Source organism: Mercenaria mercenaria, chromosome 6 (genome assembly GCF_021730395.1).
Source record: "Mercenaria mercenaria strain notata chromosome 6, MADL_Memer_1, whole genome shotgun sequence".
Classification (NCBI taxonomy): Eukaryota; Metazoa; Mollusca; class Bivalvia; order Venerida; family Veneridae; genus Mercenaria; species Mercenaria mercenaria.
The window spans coordinates 26,790,141-26,808,878 of record NC_069366.1 but is presented as its reverse complement, the minus strand read 5'-3'; the positions used below and the strand labels follow the sequence as shown (position 1 = coordinate 26,808,878).

Below are 18,738 nucleotides of genomic sequence, written 5' to 3'. Positions count from 1 at the left end.
GTTCAGAAGATAAGAATGAGTTAAACGGGTATGATCTATTCGACAACGAGAAAGAACAACTTCCTCCCTGAGAACTGATCTGTTTCCTTGGTTCCATTCACCTAAAGTCTGTTTTATACCATGGAGTTTATTGAATGAAGCATTGTTCCATGACAATTGCCATTAAGATAAAATGTATTTATTTATATTTGGTTTAAAATCCGTATATGGTAATTTTAAATTAGACTTTCGTTACATGCGGTAGAAGTTCTCTATTTTGCCTTCATTCTTTAGATTACATATTGTGGAAGAAATGCAGGTAGGTTTTACTTCTGCCCCAAGGTTATTTTTGAATGAAGTGAGCAAAATTCAAAACAGACCCACAGGATTAGACCTTAATTTTTCAATGTTGGAGTTAGAATTCTGTCTCATTAAATCTGTTTACTTGAGGCACCCTAGAAAAATGATATTTACAGCTTTATTTTGTGTTTTATAATTGTTTAACAATAGTTTGATGTTTCTTTTATCATAATTAATGCTGTAATGAATTCTCTGCAAACGTTTTAGATAGTGGCCATCACATTGAAATTTGTCTCTACTTGAGCTTGAGGAAACACAATAAATTATACAAAATTTACAAAAAACGGCACGGTAAAAGTTGTTTAAAATTTGCAACACAGTGCGAAACATGGTCAACTTTAAGAATATACCAAGCAAATGCCATTTTTTAAACTTTACTGTTAGGGGTCCAATACCTTAATACCAACATGACTTGGAATCCAACAGAATACGTTAGACTTTTTGAAAGATAGTACATGAACCCTGGGAAGAATATTTTGAATTTTAGGATTTTCCATATTTCGGTTTCGAACTGACTGTAAAACTGATAGTGAGTCGGAAAAGATAATAAACATTTCTTTTCTATATTCTGATACAAAATTTAGGGCTAAATCAGTAGCTTTTGCCTCGATTGAAAATATTGTTGCGTTATTTGGCAAACGTAATTTTGATCGATGAAGGTGGCAGATAACAACTTTCTCTATTAAGAAATAAAGACCGTAGCTGACTGTTATACCGTACAAGAGGACCTGACCCATACTAGAGTATGCATCCCCAGCATGGGACCCACACACCCAGGTCGTTACATCCAACATTTGGAAGCTTTTCAACGCAGAGCAGCCCGCTACATCAAAGGCTACTACAGGACAACTAGCAGTACCAGCCAGATGTTAGCAGAGCTCCAACTACAACCCCTACAGGAACGCAGACAGGCTGCCAAGCTTACAACGGCATATAGAATCACCCATGGACTAGTTGATATTCCTGCTCCAGCCTACTTCCACCAAGTCACCTCCTCTACGAGAGGCCATAACCTTCGTTACCTGGTCCCTTCTTGTAGAACGGGCAGGTATCGTCATTCCATCTTCCCTTCTAACATAAGACTGTGGAACCAGCTCCCAGAACAGCTAACCGCATCCCAAACTCTAGAGGACTTCAGAGATTGAATGACAGACCAGTAGTAGGACAGGCACATGTGCATATGTTTTACCGCTTTTATCATCACTTGCTGTTGCGCCTCGCGCTTAACCCACCTACATTGTACGACAATATTCCAGAGGGATAATATACTGTATTATAAGAACAAGAAGAAGACAGCAGCACAGTCAATTTTCAAATCATCTTTCGAACCGTCTGTGTAAATTAGGAAATAATCCTTGAAAGTTGACTTGATTTCATTATATTTGGATTTGAATATCTAAGGGTTTGTTCCAGACTTTTTAAAAAAAGTTTTCAAATCAAAAAGAACTGTAGACGAAGTAATTTAAGGGTCCATGGTGATGTATCTGGAATTGGATTTTCTTTTATAGCTTCGAATTCAAAGTCAGTTTCATTCATAGAAGATTTTATGGGAAATCTATTAAGATTTGATTTTTTTCTCATAAGACTCGAAGTATTTGGGTTTAAAATGATTTTATGAGCAGGGTTACGTTTGTTTGCAGCCCCCATAAGGCATATTGCAATGAGTTTTTTCGGCGTCAGTCCCATCTTCTACGCCCTTGCGTCTCTATAGAAGTACACGGAACGGTTGTGCTGTGCAGTGCAGTGCAGTAGAATCGGAACTGAATAGAATAATTTTAGTTTTCTCTGGCCTTGGAAGTGAAATGCATGTGATATTTTCTTCCTGCACCGGCTAAAATATGACCTTGACCTTCGCATGTTAGGTAATTTTGCGTTCGAATGTTATTTAACATGATATTTAACGCGTTAGATAACACTTACAGAGGTTGTTCGAAATCATTTAGTTGACAGATTATTTTGTTTGGTCGCTGGTGAGTTTAAAGTAAGTATTTTTGGTTGTTTTAAACGCAAAGTTAGCTGTTGTCATACGTTTTCGCTATGAACTGTTTATTTTGCGTCTTGTGAAACTCAGCTCATTTCTTTCATCCAAAACATTAGTAAGTCTCATAACTTCAACGTCCAGATGGATATTATAAATTAAAATTAGGTGCTACCATAAAGGCAGAGCTCCCTTAAAAAATCACCAGTGCCACATAAAAAACAAAGGAAGTGGTGATATTGCAGTCCAAATAATAGGACGTTTATAAATACTTACTGATTCCGATTCGGAAGATAAGTCGATTAACTATAAATCAAACTTTCAAACATCAGAATGAAATTGTATATGAATTTCAATGTGAAAGTAATCCCAAACAGAATTTTATGCCTAAAAATATATATTCCCGTACTTTAACACTTTGGCAGAGGCTATTCGCACGACGGTTGTGCCGATAATTTTCCTTATCCGCACGACCGTCGTGCCGATTATTTTCGTTATTCGCACGATGGTCGTGACTGAAAGTTATGTCGATTATTTTCGTTACTGATACAACTGAAAATACTGGATACATATGTGAAATTTTTTCTGAAGTTTTCCGATAAATTAAAATTATTCCTTGGAGATTTTTTTTGAACAACTCTTTTACAAAAAGTTGCAAAACTGCACTTTTTATGCTTTAAACATGGTCAGTGATGTTAGAAATCAACTTGCTGATGTCTCTTAAAAAATCATTTTAAAAAATCGGATGACCTACCCTATTTTTTTTAGCATGCTACCGGGAACAATTTTTTAAAGACTGATCAGATCTCCATAAAGTACAATTTTTGCATGCACCTGCCATCATTATGTTGAATCACTTGCACACGATTTATTTAATTAAAAACATAATATGAAAAGTAAAATAACGGCATAAAGGTATGCTAACTAACTGTTATTAATTATGCAAGAATATGTGTTTTTTGCATTCTTTTGACTTATTTGCAATTGATGAATTAATCATGATGCTATAACAGCTAGTATTTTTAACTAAGATATACCTTACGCCAAAAATAGAAACGCTACCGAAACACCCGTCGTGCGGATAAGAATACTAATCGGCACGTCCATCGTGCGAATAAGAAAAATAATCGGCACGACGGTCGTGCCGATAGACACTTCCTAACACTTTATATCTTCGAAACTCAAAGAGAAACTACAGTAAAGTTTCATCGGAAAGAGAATTTAAATTGCTATAAACTTTATATTGACAAAAATAATGTCAAACTTTAAAAATATATTAAAATAATGACATTTTTAACATAAGTGTGTGTAATCACAAAATAATGCCGCCACCTCTGTTCAGATAAGACCGTCACCTTTATCAGCCATATACCGATTATTGATTATCACTTATCAGTGTTATGTTAAAGAGGTTACTTTGGCTTCAGTTCTGTGTGGTAAAGGGTTAAGAGCAGGATTACGTTTGTTTGCAGCCCCCATAATTCATATTGCAATGAGTTTTTTTCGGCGTCTCTTATTTTATACTTCTTTGGAATTGTGGATCCATTTTAAAAAGTTTATGTTCTATTATTAAAGTTAACTGTATTAATGATAATCAACAATTTCTGAATGCAATACATGATGTATCAGCTTGTTATGTCTTAGACTGCATTAAAATTAAATCTTAAGGTTTCGATGGAGGCCTTGAGAAACAAAAATCAAACAACACAATTTGTAAAGAAATAAAGATAAACAATTGCTGAAAACTGTGTTCCACCTTGTTATGCGAAATTTCACCACTCGCACGCTATTGCAAATGCATCAAAACGAACATGTGTAACTGTTCTTTGAAAATGGTGAGTTTTTAAAGGCGTTTAACTGTCCGGAAGTGGAGCCCCTTAAGGCAGCCCTTTTCCGGAATTCAATGTTTATATCAGTATACTGACACTTGTTTCGTAAAGTAATATTCATGTTTTACATGCTGTTCAATTTTCATGTCAAACAACTCTTTCTTTCTATGATTTGGTGTTGTTTGATTTTTGTTTCTCAATGCCTCCATCGAAACCTTAACATGTGAACACTTGACAAATATTCTAAACAAAAGAATGTACAGTATAGATATACATCTGCACCAAGATGAAGAGAAAAACGTATTTGAATAATTTCTCTTATTCATATTGAAACATGCTGTGTCAACAATTTTACATAAATTATTATCATAGTTCTAAACCAGTCACTAATGATAAATGCTTCAAATTAAAAGCTTGGCCTGTGAATGTTTTTAACCTAATAGGATCGCGTTAGGCCTATAGTCTAATTTAAAAAATTGTGTCTCTTTTCGGGTGACTGTTTGGAAATGAAGACCTAATGTAAATGTTTGATGTTCCAATTCAAATGTTTATAGAAATCAGAATTTACGTAATCCTGGAATCATAGACAGTGACTAATGTAATTCTTTTTAATGTCATTATTGTCAAGTTACGTTCTTTTTGGAAGGAAGAATGGGATCAAATTTCTGCAAAAAATTCTGCCATAGTAGACATCTGGTATGGGAGAATGACAAACATCCATTTACATGTACAATGTTTGTTTTAGATTCAAAAGACAAACCATTTTTAAAAATTGCTGATTAGAATTTTACTCAGAGAAAAACACTGTTTGCCAAAATTCTAGAAAACCTCTGATTAATTTACTGAACTCTTAAAAATCTAGTGCTTTTTAACCCTTAGCCTGCTAAATTTCTATAATGGACTGGTCCATCATTCAATTTGGGCAATAGCATTTATTATTCGAAAGGGTGTTTACTGAAAATTTACTGACTGAATAGAAAACAGTGCAGACCATGATCAGACTCAGGCCCTTCCCCAGAAATTTTTTAAGGCGCTGGGGTAAAGTTTGTGTGGCGGGATAAGGGGTGGGTGCGGGAGGGGTACCCCCTCCCGTGTTTGATTTTTTTTAAAAAATCGAACCCAAATGGTGCTTTTTTAAGTATACCATATGCAAAAAAACACAACAACATGTATTTCATTACTTCTACATTTTCACATAATGATATAACCATCAATATATCATATAGTGTTATTTCTAGAGCTCAAAAAGGGCAGGGTGCTGCCAAAATGGGACAGAGTGCTGTCTGAAAGGGGCAGTGTGCTCTTTTCGACCTGAAAGTTATCATAGCAGTAGTTGCATTTCTAGATGTCTATAGTTAATATGTATTCCATTTATCTTTATTGCACACTTAAAGGAAATGTCACAGAATAAATTTAAGCGGTAAATCTTCCCAAAATCAGTAACAAAGTTTACAAAGCCTTTTTACTTACTTTATAGTTTAGGCTTAACCATTCAAGCCTTTCTCTTAAAAAATGTCACCAAGAATGTCAACTTATTCATATGAATTTATAATATATTAAGGCCCTCCACTATTTCATATTGAATATGAAATAGTGGAGGGCCTTAATATATTAGCTTAATCTTGAACCAAGATCATGTTTGTAAACAACATAGTTAAAGGCCTGTTTACAGGTCACACTGTAAACTATAATTTATCACAATCATGTTGTATTGATCAGGTCTTTCATCAATATTTCATTAACAGAAAAGTACTATTACAGTTAGGTTAAAGTTTACTAAAACGCATATCCAAAATATACTATTCCGGATACCGGTACACTTTCGGAATGTTGTCTGAAAGTTAGTTTTTACTCAGTTACATGAACCTACATGGGTAAACCAGAGATAGTTCCTCGAATTTTGATGTTTCATCCTTAAAAAAATACACCGACTGTCAGCTTTTTTTGAAGGAAATATGGAAAATTGCATACGACATCGGGAGTAATAAGACTCGTGAACGGACATTCTAAACGTACTTTTACTTTCGATATTCATTAAAATTTGTGCATTTTCTAGTTTAAATTACGTAGAATCAAACTGCATTGATATATACTTGTTATTATACTAACACGGTCTAATTTAAATTTTGCGCAAAGAAATCTAGGGCACTTTTCACGTGCTTGGTAATCAGCTGGCCGCTTACGCACCCCTTTTTGACATTTCACAAGATCCATACTATTTATCAATTAGTTTTAAGACTTCATTGATTCTCATTACCTGTGTGCACTCGCCGTGATGTAATTTGCTGATCAAAAAAATCGTCGAGGCATGTCAACAGGGAAATTACATATACACTACACATGAGGTATCTCACGGAGATGAAATCGCTTACTGATTTAAGACGCCGCGCTAATAATTGAGGCACCGCGCGGGATATTTAAGCGCTGCGGGAAGCTGTATTTCGTGTTTTAAGCGCCGCGGTAGCGCGGCGCCTTATGCGGCTGGGGAAGGGCCTGAGACTGCACGGATGTGCAGGCTGATCTTGGTCTGCACTGGTCGCAAAGGCAGAATTACTGCCGCCAGCAGGCAAAGGGTTAAGTTAATCTTTTAGCTCAATTTTGATGTTAATTCGCATTTGTATAGCAAACAGTTTTTTTCCAAGTGTAAAACTCTGGTCAGTGATTTTTAAGAGTGTGGATGAAATATATGTGAAAGGGGAGAAGAGCAGTGTGTGCATTTCCAAAATTCAATGCCTGTTAATTTGGACCCCAAAACTTTTTAAAAGTTATATCTGCTGTACAGGCAGTATACAATGGGGTTCAAGGCTACATTGGAACCTGACATCAAAACAAAACATTTGGTTAAATTTCACATAAATGATTATTTGTTTACAATATTTGAAACATTCATGATAAATGCAATAAAAAAAATAGAACTAGTGAAATCTAAATAAAAATGAAAAAAAGTCTGGCGCTGGTAGGGATCAAACTCCCGACCTTGATAGTAAGACGGGTATGTTACCTTTGCACCAAACCAATTTTATGACGTCATAATGCTAAATTAGATGTATATATACAAAACCTACTGCAGCGGGATGAAAATTGTTTCACATTGCTGAAATTTATGTATTACAGCTTTTCTTTGTAGAAAAATTTATTTGGCGCTAATTTCTTATTGTCAGTTTGCACAAACACCCATATTGTTATTCAATGTTCATAGCAGTAAGCGGGACACTTTTAAAATCCGTAAACAGCAAGCGTCTCTTGACCCCAATAATTATTATGCGCATAAAACCGAACAGCACTGATTCCAATATAAAATACCACAAATTTTCAACTCTATAGTATACACTAAAGATCTGTATCTGTTTTCTTTTTTCTCACGTTTAACTGTAACTCTGCTATAAGGGATTTTGCCAAAGCATTTGACAAGGCGTCACATAAACATCTATTGTATAAATCAAAATACAGTGCTTTAGGATATAGGGGTTAGCTATCTAATTTTTCCTGCATTCCAATTCAAAGAAATAAAATTTAGCTTGTTTTTTTCTGTATATCAGACAGAAAACGGCTATATTTTTCAAAACATTTAGCTTTTAATTAAGGAATAATTTATAAAATAGCAAAAGAGTTCTTTTAAATTAACACTATTTATGCACGATGGGTGGTTATATATATCGGGCGTAATAATTTCACAAGGGCACAGCCAGAGTGAAATTATTTAACAACGTATTACCACCTGAGTGTTTAAATAGTGTTAAAACATGCTTGTGCTATAAGTTATTTTGATTCTAATATGCCCTTACTCTGAGTCTCAAACACTCGATAAAATATAGAAGCGCTCTTTCTTGGTCGTAACAAAAACTTTGACGTCACTGCACGTTAACGTGACGTCATTCTAGCCTAAGAGTGTTTTAACAGAGACAAGCATATTAGAACAGAAATTCATGTGCTTTTTCTCTCCATGCCAGTGTTTTTAGGGTGTACAGGATAGCTTTGGTCATTTTTTTCCATTATTAGTTTAAAATCCACATCTAAACAAACTTCCCAAGATTTTTATTCTATAAATCAGAATAATAATGTATTCTCTTTTCAAAAACATTCAGCTTTTAGATTTCTATCAAATACTTTTCATTCACTGATATTTTTTACATACACACTGATTTAATCAGTAGAGGATAGCTTCAATTTTCATTTGATGACATATGAAAAAAAACCAACACAACCAGCAAACATTTAAAATGTATGTCAGAATGTCTGTCTGCATGCCATGGAAATTTATACAATAATTCAAGTCGAGATATAAAATTTATCAACTTATCCTCCATACCCTAAAATCCGCTATACCCTAAAGCACTGTAATATGAAATTAGGTACTACCAAAAAGGCAGAGCTCCCTTGAAAAGTCGCAAGTGCCCCATAAAAAAATTAAAGAAGTGGTGTTATTACAATTGGTTGTAAATAGATCTGGAATTATGGATCCATTTTAGGAAGTTTATGTTCTATTAGGTCTATTTCAGTTATTTGTGTTAATGATAATTCCTGATTTCTGAATGCAATATAAGTTCGTGCAGGCTGGTCATGGTCTGCTCTGTTCGTATTCTGTCAGTAATTTTCATTGAACTCCCCTTTGAATAATAAATGGTACTGCCCAAATTTGAATGATAGACAGTCCATTTTAGAAATTTAGCAGGCTGAAGGTTGATGAAAATGTCGTCACCTTAGTGCAAAAAGTGAATAAGTCCTTTTTTAAGTCAATGCAGTTATCCACTTTTTGCACTGAGGTGACGATGTGTAGCTTTTTTTAAATCACAATTTGTATAATAGCTAGTCATCAAGTGCTTCAATACAATTTCAAACACATATTCTTTGATATTTCCAGATCCAGTTGGAACTTTTACAAGAATTTACATAGAACAAAATGTCAGCAGCAAGGTACAGACAAGCATTGCGCATTCTAGAAAGATGGCCGACAGATCCGAGCAAGGGAGAACATCGTGATATAGGCATCTTACTGAGGCAGAGGATTGGCGCGAGTTTCAAAAATGGAGAACAGACAGAGATTTCAGATCCTAAGAAATGTGATAAAATGTTGTCAAGTCTAGATAACATAAGTGTTGATAAATACAGAAAACAGTATTCATTCACACCAGAGCTGAAAGTTGGGGCACTGTTGATGGAGCCAGAGGAATGTCAGTATTTTACTTCAGAAGAAGGTGTTCAGTATTTGAGACAGGAAGAAGAACAGGGTGTATTACAGAGAACATACACTAAATGGTTTGGCTCTAAAACTGAAGACACTGAAGAGAAAAAAGTAGTGTCTTAGCATTGAAAAATTAGATATTTGGTTAATACTGATGTGTTAAGTTATTTCAAACCTTTATTTTACATGTTTATTTAAATGATAGTCATCTAGAGTGGACATTCATGTCGAAAAGGGTTTCCAGCATTCCAGCAATTTCTTGGGAAAAAATGCACATGAGAAATGAAGGAGACATAAAAGTGTATTTTGAATGTGTGTTTGGTTAAGAGGTTTAACTGGAATATGGACAAAATCCACCCGTTAACTCCGTGCTAAAAGGGAAGACATCCCCATTTAGATTTTATTTCTATATTGTAAATATCCAAATATTTACTTCATTCTGTTTAGAAATTGGTAATCATTGTTTATTTTTTTTTAAATCTATAGATTTTTTTTATTCTGAAGTTTGAAATAAAAAAAGTTTTAAGGGTGTTTTTTGTAGGAGTTGGGAATTATGCCCTACTTTGTTTTACTCTTTCCTTGTTGTGTAATCCCATAAATGCAGGCTTTATTAAGGTAGTTCTGCATGTTCATTTATCCAAATAAGAGCAAAATCTGAACTCGGCATATGGAAATGGCAATCTGTGAATTTATTTATTCAAATGCCAGCATTATTATCCTATTAAATCAAAACATTTACATGTTGAATACTTTAAAATTATGTCTATTTAACATTCAGCTCGAAATTTTAGGATCTCTGTAATCATTGACCAGGGGTTTTTTTTACCAGGAGGGGAAGGGGCCCAGGCCTCTGATTTGGGGAAAAAAGCAACTCGGTATTTGGGCAAAGGGGAATAAAAAACCTGATGTAAAGTCAATTTTTGGGGAAAACTGCATGATTTTAAAGAAATTTTCTGAGGGGAAGGGGCCTATAAACGGCCCCTATTATAAAGGAAAAAAAAACCTATTGACAAATATATCTCACAAGCAAGCACATGGACCTATATATTTTTATTTCACAATAACACAGACCTATATTTATGACTGTGAGATGTTTCATTACAATCTAGATGGAAGATAAATTTCTATCAAAATTGTGATGTTCCCTTAAGGTATTGTACCCCTAATAGTAATGTTTAAAAAATGGCATTTGCGTGGTATATTCTTAAAGTTGACCATGTTTGCATGTTGCACTGTGTTGCAAATTTTAAACAACTTTTACCGTACCGTTTTTTGTAAATTTTGTATAATTTATTGTATTTCCTCAAGCTCAAGTAGAGACAAATTTCAATGTGATGGCCACTATCTAAAACGTTTGCAGAGAATTCATTACAGTATTAATTTTGATAAAAGAAACATCAAACTATTGTTAAACAATTATAAAACACAAAATAAAACTAGCCCGCCCGCTTAGCTCAGTAGGTAAGAGCGTTGGTCTACGGATCTCGGGGTCGCGAGTTTGATCCTCGGGCGGGGCGTATGTTCTCCGTGACTATTTGATAAACGACATTGTGTCTGAAATCATTAGTCCTCCACCGCTGATTCATGTGGGTAAGTTGGCAGTTACTTGCGGAGAGCAGGTTTGTACTGGTACAGAATCCAGGAATACTGGTTAGGTTAACTGCCCGCCGTTACATAACTGAAATACTGTTGAAAAACGGCGTTAAACCCAAAACAAATAAACAAACAAACAAAATAAAACTATAAATATCTTTTTTTTCTAGGGTGCCTCAGGTAAACAGATTTAATGAGACAGAATTCTAACTCCAACATTGAAAAATTAAGGTCAAATCTTGTGGGTCTGTTTTGAATTTTGCTCACTTCATTCAAAAATAATCTTGGGGCAGAAGTAAAACCTACCTGCATTTCTTCCACAATATGTAATCTAAAGAATGAAGGCAAAATAGGGAACTTTTACCGCATGTAACTCGGTATTTTTAAAGATATCTAACCTTAACCCCTCCTGATTCAGAGGTAAATTCACAAAAAGGAGGTACTCTATTACGGGTCCAATACCTTAAACTTCCATAATGACAACTTGGACAAGGTCCAAATTCTTAAAGTTGCCAAATTTTCTTGATCAAATTGTATATCATTGAAAAAAAAAATGATCTGAACTTGCTGAACTACCGTAAGTAAGTATATAATAAATGATCTGCAGGGGTTCCACTAGACCTGAAAACCCAAGAGTCCCAGGACCCTTGGGTCCAAATTTTGATGAGTCCTTTTCCAAAATATAGGAGTCCCTGTCCCAACATGGCAGTATTATAGACTTAAGTTTCTTTTATAGTAATAAGCATATGGTGGTACAGGAGTATTAACAAAAAGTTGTTTTATTAATTATTATTTCATAATAATAATTCTTATTATATAGTAATAAACTATTGCAAGAATGTACATTTGTATCACATATATTTGATAAATATAGTTTTACAACACAACTTTATCAGCATGAATTAAAGCCAAGTGTTAACAGAACTTGATATTTCTTGAATACCAATAACAACAAAATTATCATGTTGAGCATATGGGCATAGTATATCTACCCACAATTTAACATACATAAAGCATTTTGACACTATTAATTATATAGTAAATTAATGAACTATTACAAGAATGTATCACATATATTAAATAAATATAATTGCACAAACACAAATTTACTAGCAAAGATTAAAACAGGGTATTAACAGAACTTGATATTTTTATGCCCCCAGCATCTACTGATGCGGGAAGCATATAGTGATTGTCCTGTCCGTTTGTCAGTCCGTACAATGTTAACCAAATGGGACCGTTTCGTCTAGCATCAATACCCCTAACTAGAATGACTTGATACTAATGCAGATGTAACCTGTGACCATTCCTCATCTTCAGACATAAACTAACCTCAGTTTGACCTTGACCTTGACCTCGTTTTGGACTTTGGTTGCTTTGTATCAACAAGGATGCCACCGGGGGCATCAAGCGTTTATTGAACGCAGCTCCTTGTTTTTAATAACTATGACATCATGTTGAGCATAGCATATCTACCCACAATTTCACATACATAAAGCATTTTGACGCTATTATTCATGTACTGCACTTTGATAGCACTTTCACAACCAAACATGGTTTACATTCTTCTTTTTTTCATTTGGTCAAACTTTGCTAGCACTGGCTGGGTATCAAACATGGCGACTGCTGGACCATCTTCCATAAACCGAATCAATTTAGACACATTAGTACTTTCAAGCCTAGCTCTGAGCTTAGTTTTTAGTCTGTTTTGGAATGAAAATCCCCTTTCACATGCAACACTGCTCAGTGGTGCAGTCAACACATACTTTGCTACGACAGTAAAGTCAGGAAAAGACTCACTGTACCTCTGTATTAGAATCTCACACACATTTTTCAGTGATTTTCCCTGCAGTTTTTTAACACAAGTTTGAATTGTAGATAGTCATTCTTCATGTTGGTTGGGTCGATCAGGCCTGGGTAGTTGTCAAGTGGCCCAAGCCACTCAATAATTTTTGCTAGGTCTTCAGTACCATAGGCTGGTAAGAACTTTCATTGACTCCTCAAAGCGGTTGTCAAGATTATCCAGTAGATTGTTGAGATACTTCACTGATGATGACTGGAAACCCATCCTTAGTTGCAGTGTGTCTGCGACTTTGACCAAGTCTTTGTAGTTACCATTTGAAATGTCCTTGTAAGTTTCTTCCAGTGTCGATCCACTTACAGCTTTGAAGGTTTGGCGAGTTTCCCGAGTAGAACACAACATATTGTTAATTTGTTCTTTGTTCTATGTCCAGATCATACAGGGGGCCTCCGTGGCCGAGTGGTTAAGGTCGCTGACTTCAAATCACTTGCCCCTCATCGTTGTGGGTTTGAGCCTCACTCGGAGCTTTGAATTCTTCATGTGAGGAAGCCATCCAGCTGGCTTACGGAAGGTCGGTGCTTCTACCCAGGTGCCCGCTCGTGATGAAATAGTGCACGGAGGGCCACCTGGGGTCTTCCTCCACCATTAAAGCTGGAAAGTCGCCATATGACCTATCATGTGTCGGTGCGACGTTAAATCCAACAAAAAAAAAAAAATAAATAAAAATGTCCAGTTCATCTCGTTGAAACACCTTACACAGTTTGTTAACAACAGCAAGTATGTCCACCAGGAAGGCTGTATTCAATAGAAACTGAACACTTTTCACACTTTTTAATACTTCCTTGGCTTCACTGCTCCCAGTTGCAACCTCATTGTTAAGGGCCATCACAAAGGCTGGGTACACGTCAAACACAGTTTTAACATCGTTCTGTAAGGATAGCCATTGGAAGCTGGCAGGTTCCTTTAGTGTTACATGATTGGTGTCCTTGTTTTCATCAGTCAACAGATTTTCAATCTCCCGTAATAACGGTAATTCATTGTATCTAACTGCTGAATTATGAAAAAATCTGTACACATTTTTCAGAGTGCGCTGGTAATTCGCAAACACAGGCACATTTTGGCAGGCTTGGCTGGCACACAGATTCTGAACAGCTCTACTAGAGTATGTTATATATTCGAATAGCCTGCATGTATGCGGATTCTGAAATCAGGAATACCTAGTCTTAAGCAAACCATTATATTGATTCAAAAACCAACTTAGTATGTGTACAGAAATAAAACCTTTTTTGACATACATGTATACTAGAACATTCTATAAAAGATGATACATTTGGGGAAGATCTTCCAGCAGAGTACACAAGAGGAAATCCATGTTTTGATCAGTTTGTAATGAAAGACATGATTCTAACAGGATATTAGACATTTTATTTACTAGTATGAAGTAACATACAATAATTTGGTAGGAACGGAATGGACTTCTTTTGAAATGAACTGAGAGGAGTCTCTTCTAAACACATTTTCAGCTTGACTGTTCGAAGAATAGGTGGAGCTATTTCATTCTCCCATTGCCATCAGTGTCCCGATTTGGTCAAGCTTTTGTGTTTGCTGATACAATGTATCTAGGTTACCACGTGTGGGAATATATTGAAACTTCATACCCTTATTCACTGTGGTGAACTGACATTAAGTGTGCAGGTTTCAAAAGCTTGTTTGTTTAATGTTTACAAAATGATGTCCCTTAGACTCAAATATCCATTTCATTTAACCTTCTTTTGTAACAAGGCTGTTGAATAGTTTTAGTGTTGCTGTCCAGTGACAACTTTTGTTAGCTTGACAGTCGTCAAGTGTTTCCTCCAGGCCCTTTAAAGGTCAGAGTGCGTTCCCAGAAAAAAGGGTCACATTTAGCACACACTTTGGCATTGAAAGGGCGTTTGTCAAAGTGTGCTTACCAGAATCATTTACTCCGAAAGTCATTCATATCTCATAGGAAGATATTTAGTATTTCTCACCAAATAATGCCAATCCTGAAATTTAAGAAATAATTTATAGCAAAAGAGTGTTTTAACACTATTTATGCACAATGGGCAGTTATAAGTCGGGCGTAAAAATTTCATGAGGGCGCAGCCCGAGTGAAATTATTTGTTCGACGTATTACCGCCCGAGTGTATAAATAGTGTTAAAACATGGTTTTGTATAAATTATTTCGATTCTAATTTGCCCTTAATTTAAAACAGTAGATAAAATATAGAAGCGCTCTTTCTTAGTCGCAACAAAAACATTGACGTCACCGCACGTTAATGTGACATCATTCTAGCATATAAGCATGTTTTAACAGAGACAAGGATATTAGAATGAGCTTTCCTTATTTTTGTTCAAAGATAAAAGGTTTTTAAATGCCACTGATGATTCATTCTTTCAAACATTCTCTTTCTGTTACCATCTTAAAGTGTTGGCTTACATTTGTCAAAGACAGATAACAACTGATCATCTTGAATGAAAATTAATAAGCAACAAGTTTTATTCAACAACTTTAAATTAACTGCAAAGTAATTGAACAAATATTTAACAAATGCATAAGTTTGAGTTTATACATTTTCTATGCTGTTCAATCTCACATTAACATTCTTTTCATTTCTGTTTTCTGTGCCAAGTGAAGTTGCCATGCTGTTTTCCTTGGACAGGTAGGGTCCTGGGCATCTTTTCATTTTCTCAATGTCGTAGATTGTGGATTGTACTTGAGGATAGACACATGACAAGTCAACATTGTCTTGTTTAATTAGTAGGGTCAGTCGAGCAAGGGTAGCACACGTCACACAAGAGAAGAATATAATATAGACCCGGTAATTTCACATACTGTTTCATCATTTTCAGTAATCCAGCTGCAGAGGTACCTGATTTCTGGCCTGACTTTGTGTCTCATCCAGAGGTGACAGTGTCTTCTAGATCTTTACAAATTGGATCGTACGTTTTCCCGATACTTTGAAGTACATTCTCGTAGCTGAGCCAGGGGGCAAGGATGGCTTTTTTCAGTGTTAGATTGCTGTCAGAGTCTTTAAGTGCCCATTAAATGCATTAAGTCCAGTAATGCATTAAAACTCCATGATTTCACTCTGCTGTAGTGGTAATACTTTCACAAGCTTGTCAGTAATTTGTCAATATTGTCTATCTCTTTGACTCTCCAGCTAACTGCAGACGGTGATTCATGCAGTCTCAGGGATGACCTTTGTGTTGTCTCTTTCAGCAGAGCGGCAACTCTGTTTTTCTTGCCTGTCATCACTGACAGCAAATCACTGGTGAGTGAAGTCATATTCTCTATACTCAATTCTGAAGGGGTTGAGGTACTCAAGGAGGGAGTTGTAGATAACAATGAAGTTAGGTCTCCCACCCCACTGGGGGAGACATATTGTTTTTGCCCTGTCCATCCTTCCATCTGTCCGTCACACTTCATTTCCAGTCAGTAAACCTAGAACCTTCAAACTTCATAGGGTGGCAGGGCTTTTAGAGTAGATGACCCCTATTGTTTTTTGTGTCACTCAATCAAAGGTCAAGGTCACAGAGGCCAAAACCATTTTCGATCAATATAGACCCACTTGACCTAGAATTTTGAAACTTCATAAGATGATTGGACATGCAGAATAGTTGACCCCTATTGATTTTGGGGTCACTCTATTAAAGGTCAAGGTCACAGCGGACAGAACATGGATATCCATTTCCGGTCAGTAACTTGAGAACCATTTGACCTAGAACCTTCAAACTTCATACAGCAGCAGGGCTTTTGGAGTAGATGCCCACTATTGATTTTGGGGTAACTCTGTTAAAGGTCAAGGTCACTGGGGCCTGAACATGGAAAACTATTTCCGATCAATAACTTGAGAATCATTTGACCCATAATGTTGAAACTTAGGATGATTGGACATGCAGAGTAGATGACCCCTATTGATTTTAGGGTCACTCTATTAAAGGTCAATGTCACAGCGGACAGTGGGACAGAACATGGAAATCTATTTCCAGTAAGTAACTTGAGAACCATTTGACCTAGAGCCCTTCAAACTTCATAGGGTGGTAGGACTTAAGTGTAGATGACCACATTTACTGTAGAGTAGATGACCCTTATTGCTTTTTGGGTCACTTGATCAAAAGTCGAGGTCACAGGGACCAGAGCATTGAAAATGGTTTCTGACCAATAACTTGAGAACCTTCTGACCCCGAACCTTCAAACTTCATAGGATGATGGATCACTTGATCAAAAGTCAAGGTCACAGGGGCCTGAACATGCAAAATCGTATCCAATTAATAACTTGAGAACCACTGGGCCTAGAATGTTGAAACTTTGTGGGATGATTGGACATGTCAAGTAGATGATCCCTATTGCAGCCAACCATCAGTTTCCCTTTGACTTTCGCTCCTGTCCCCTATTGACTTGTTGCCTGAACGACTATGCATTGGGGGAGACATGTGCTTTTCTACAAAAACATCCTAGTTTGTGCATTGCTGTAAAAAGCTGAATGTCTTGGAGGAATGCAAGTTGACTCCACTACTGATGTACTTCCATACAATGGCAAGATGTTTTCTCACACTAAGTAACATCCATATACTCATCAGCCATTGTTCCATTCTCTTCTCTGCCCTTTAATTTTTTCACAACATTCTCCTCAAACATTTCAGCTTGACAATTCAAGACCTTATTGATGTTTGTAGCAGTGTAGGTCCGCCAGTAGGCCGGTAGATATGTCAGTCAGTCAGTATGTCGGCCGGTCCATAGACCAATCCATTTCTGGATGGTAACTCAAGAATGCGTGGGCCTAGTGCCAAGAAAGTTGATAGAGAGGTTGGTCATGACCAGCAGATGACCCCTATTGATTTTTTGAGGTCAGTAGTTAAAGGTCAATGTTACAGTGACCCCGAACAGTTAAATAGTTTCCGGATGATAACTCAAGAAGGCTTGGACCTAGGATCATGAAACTTTATAGGGAGGTTGGTCATGAAAAGCAGATAACCTATATTGATATTGAGGTTATTAATGTCAAAGTTAAGGTCATAGTATCCTGGAACAGTTGAACTGTTTCCGGATGATATCTCAAGAACGCTTGTACCTAGGATCATGAAAGTTGATAGTGAGGTTGGTCATGACCAGTAGATGACCCCTATTGATATTGAGGTCAAAGGTCAAGGTCACAGTGTCCCGGAACAGTTAAACTGTTTCCGGATGATATCTCGAGAATGTTTGGGCCTGGGATCATGAAAGTTGATAGGGAGGTTGATCATGTCCAGCAGATTACCCCTATTGGTTTTGAGATCAGTAGCGTCATGGTCAACATTGAATCTGGAATAGTTAAATGGTTTCCGGATGATGACTTAAAAATGCTTAGGCATAGGATCACAAAACTAGGTAGGGAGATTGATCATGACCAGCAGATGACCCATACAGATTTTGAGATCAGTAGGTCAAAGGTCAAGGTCACAGTGACCCAGAACAGTAGAACTTTTTTGCCAAATAACTAGAGAATGCTTTGGTCTTATATATTATTCATACGAAGGTCACTCAATATGAACCATAATTATTGATTTGATGTCGGTACATCAAACGTCCGGTTCACAGTGACCAAATATTATTATAATTCCTGTTCCTTATGCAGTTACTGAATGCATCAAGGGGGGCATTTCGTGTTCTACGAGCTTAAATTGTTTAGATAATGTAGATTTGTTGCACCTAACTTGACACAGAGATCAGCTAGGGGTTTGAAAAGTGTGGTGCGAGGCAGGTTTTGCTGGATTAGCATGTATAAAACCTTCTGTGTGTCGATTTGATGGTTTCTTTTGAATGTAAGTCAAGTTTGACTGCTTGCATCAACTTGGGACCATCAGACAGAGTGCCCTGGTGTCTAGCTGTGTCAACGTGATTGTTGATAGTATGGAGTCGTGTTTGTGTGCATCCTGTCCCGACCCATTGCCCTGTCATACTCTCTACTGGGTACACAAGGTACAGAACATGGCTTCATATGGAATTCCATTATTG

At 36.4% G+C, this 18,738-nt stretch overlaps 1 protein-coding gene across 1 annotated transcript; it reads left to right on the top strand.

The window, feature by feature from the left end:
• Positions 1-2,169: 2,169 nt before the first annotated feature.
• LOC123549342 (ubiquinol-cytochrome-c reductase complex assembly factor 2-like) lies at positions 2,170-11,764 on the top strand. The gene is made up of 2 exons (XM_045337357.2): positions 2,170-2,320; positions 9,008-11,764. The coding sequence occupies exon 2, from the start codon at positions 9,047-9,049 to the stop codon at positions 9,449-9,451; it is 405 nt and encodes a 134-aa protein (XP_045193292.1). The 5' UTR covers positions 2,170-2,320; positions 9,008-9,046; the 3' UTR covers positions 9,452-11,764.
• The last annotated feature ends 6,974 nt before the right edge of the window (positions 11,765-18,738 follow it).